General features: G+C 32.5%; 1 protein-coding gene across 1 annotated transcript; it reads left to right on the top strand.

Moving 5' to 3' along the window:
- The first annotated feature begins 201 nt into the window (after positions 1–201).
- Positions 202–2,817, top strand: LOC132273361 (agamous-like MADS-box protein MADS9). Its single transcript, XM_059774325.1, has 7 exons — positions 202–389; positions 614–680; positions 1,333–1,394; positions 1,473–1,572; positions 1,684–1,713; positions 1,926–1,970; positions 2,671–2,817. The coding sequence occupies exons 1-7, from the start codon at positions 202–204 to the stop codon at positions 2,815–2,817; spliced, it is 639 nt and encodes a 212-aa protein (XP_059630308.1).
- The last annotated feature ends 226 nt before the right edge of the window (positions 2,818–3,043 follow it).

Here is a 3,043-nt window from a genome sequence, read left to right as displayed (position 1 = left end):
AGTCCTTATCCAAACCCTAGAAATAGTGAGACTATACAAAAGTTCTTTGTCTTCCTACCTATAATGGAAATGTGCCTTAATTATTTTCCTCTGTCTCATACTTTTTTATTCTCTCTTTATATCCTTACATTGTGTTTGTGCAAGTGCTTTAGAACAAGGGAAAGAGGAGAGGAATTAAGATCTAGAGAGCTAGAGAGAGAGATGGGGAGAGGAAAGATAGAGATAAAGAGGATAGAGAACTCAAGTAACAGGCAAGTCACATACTCAAAGAGAAGGAATGGGATCATGAAGAAGGCTAAGGAGATCACTGTTCTCTGTGATGCTAATGTCTCTCTTGTTATCTATGCTAGCTCTGGCAAGATGCATGAGTACTGTAGCCCTTCCACTAAGTATCTCTCTCTCTCTAGACTATATATATATATATATATATATATATATATATATATAACTTTCTTTTGTGTAATATATTTTTCTGGGTTTTTTTTCCTTAGATTTATTTTTGACCTAACTATTTTTTTCTTTTTCTGTTTTAGTGGATCTGTTTGTGGTTTTTGTATGGATTAATGTTATTGTTTTTTTAAAAAAAATTATTATTATTATTTTGATGGTGAAGGTTGATTGATATCTTGGATCGATACCAAAAGCAGTCTGGGAAGAGGTTGTGGGATGCTAAGCATGAGGTATGTCTGATCTCTCTCTAGAGATATATTTACTTCTCTCTCCATCTTTCCATTAACAAAGTAAAAACATTTTGGTTTCTTGCTTGTCTCTCTGTATAATGAAAAGGGCTTTTTGCTAAAAATATGTTAAGTAACATGAGCATGAATTTTGTAAACAGATCTACAAATAGGATGTAGCTCTCTCTCCTTCTCTTCTTTTTTGTGTTTTATCATTTTCTAATGATAAGAACACAAAAAACTATATGAGAATTAAAAGACATTCATGAACAGATCTGGTAATAAAATTTTATTCTCTCTCTTCTTGCAAAATGGAGCAGTGATATGTGTTTTCATTTTAGTATAACATATTTAATATATATATATATATTTCAGAGAATAGATCAATTGCTGAACTCTAGATCTCTTTACCTGACTCTTAGTTTTTTTTTTTTTTTTTTTATAAATAAAATTTAATGAAAGAAGAAAAGTAGTGCATATATATATATATATATACAAGCAAATGTAACCAAAGTTCTATGAAAAGCTAGATCTTGACATATATAGCCTCCTCCTACATGGATCTGTATCTTTAATTCATTTGCTTGTTATATATGATAATTTAACTGTTTGGTGTCTGCAAAAATGACCCCAAAAAAAAAAAAATTAATTACAGAATCTCAGCAATGAACTCGACAGAATCAAGAAAGAGAATGACAGGATGCAGATTGAGCTGAGGTAATTAAATTGCACTTTGTTGCTTCTTTGCACCTCTCTCTCTCTAGCTCTCTCTCTTAAGGTCTAAGCATGTTGCAGGCAACTGAAGGGGGAAGACATAACATCTTTGCACTACAAAGAGCTAATGGCCATAGAGGAAGCACTCGACAACGGGCTTGATAGCATTGGTGAAAAACTGGCAAGTTTCATATATATAGTAAACTTCATCTACTTCAATTACATAATGTATGGGGTAATCCAGAACGACACAATTGATGATCCTTTTTCTCTTTGTATTCTTTTGTGACAGAGGGAAATTGTCAAGATGAAAGAGAAGAATGTATGTGCATGCAGATCAAACAACTATTTTTTCATTCAATATTTTAAAGTACTCCTTTATATATGATTGGAATAACATTAATTAGTCAAATATTTCTCTATATTTAGTTCCTGGAATGCAAATGGGAAACTTTGTCATTGGTCCTAAATTAATTATAAAGCGAGAGATACATAAGCTATTTACTTACATAGTTTTGGTTGAAAACTTCTCAGGACAAAATGCTGGAGGAAGAGAACAAGCACCTCAAGTACTTGCTGGTATATATGTTCATCACCTAGTTTCGTACCCAGTCCCATATAGATATATATACGGGTGTGATACTGCTATACAGGTGTTTGCATATATAATCATAATTTTGTGTGTAATTAAAATAGGCTTTGTGTCACACCAAGTAAAAGAAATTAGCAAAATTTTATATGTTTTGGACAATTGAATCAATGGAAAAGGTAGGTTCATTTGTTTTAAACTTCAAGAAAGAATTTTGTCAATCCACTTTGGTTGTTAATAGATTTGGTGTTTTCTGATCTAACTTGCAACATAATTGTGAGTTCAAGTAAGCACTCACACACCTACTCGAACGCTCATCGTATATACCATCTGGACTAATGCTCATTGGTTTTAGTATCTAACTTGCAACATTAATTGCGTTTGTGTCACCTTGAGCACTAGCTATATGTGCAGAAGTACTCTCTCTCTTGTTCATTATCAATTTGAATATAAAAGCTCTTTAAGACAAATCAATTATTTTGTTTCAGCTGGCTGTCACTGACTATATAATCTGAAATTGAGAAATGGATACACAAGATAACTGACTCAACCACATATTAGTTACTAATCTGTACAAAATCTCATTTTTCTCTTGTTTCATATCAACAAGTTTTTTAATTTTCTTACAACTTATTTGTTTATCTATTTAACATTTTTTTTTTTCTTTTCTTTTTTTTTTTAAACCCACAGCATCAACAAGAGATGGCTATGGATGATAATGTGAGAGCTGAAATGGAGAAAACATATCAGCAGAGAGAATTCCAGCCCCAGATGAGTTTTCCCTTCCGCGTGCAGCCAAGTCAGCCAAATTTACAGGAGAGGTTTTGGAATTGTTGATGGTCTATCTCAACTTTTTCACTTGAGTACTTATTCAACTAAAACTTATGGTTTGGTAATGGTAGCTAGAGACCTTAATATCCTTAAGCATGTTGTTGCAGAACTTGTAATAATTAAGATATCTAAATTTGGTTTGTGAGACAATTAAATACTGTGCGAATGCTTGTGGCCACCATGATTGGCCTTATGGTTATCCTGTTTTTGGCTAACTTTGTGGAGTACTAAT

Source organism: Cornus florida, unplaced genomic scaffold, assembly GCF_030987335.1.
Source record: "Cornus florida cultivar Cherokee Brave unplaced genomic scaffold, ASM3098733v1 CherokeeBrave_3.0.0_Hap2_Chr09, whole genome shotgun sequence".
NCBI lineage: Eukaryota > Viridiplantae > Streptophyta > Magnoliopsida > Cornales > Cornaceae > Cornus > Cornus florida.
This window is presented reverse-complemented; position numbering and strand designations above follow the sequence as displayed.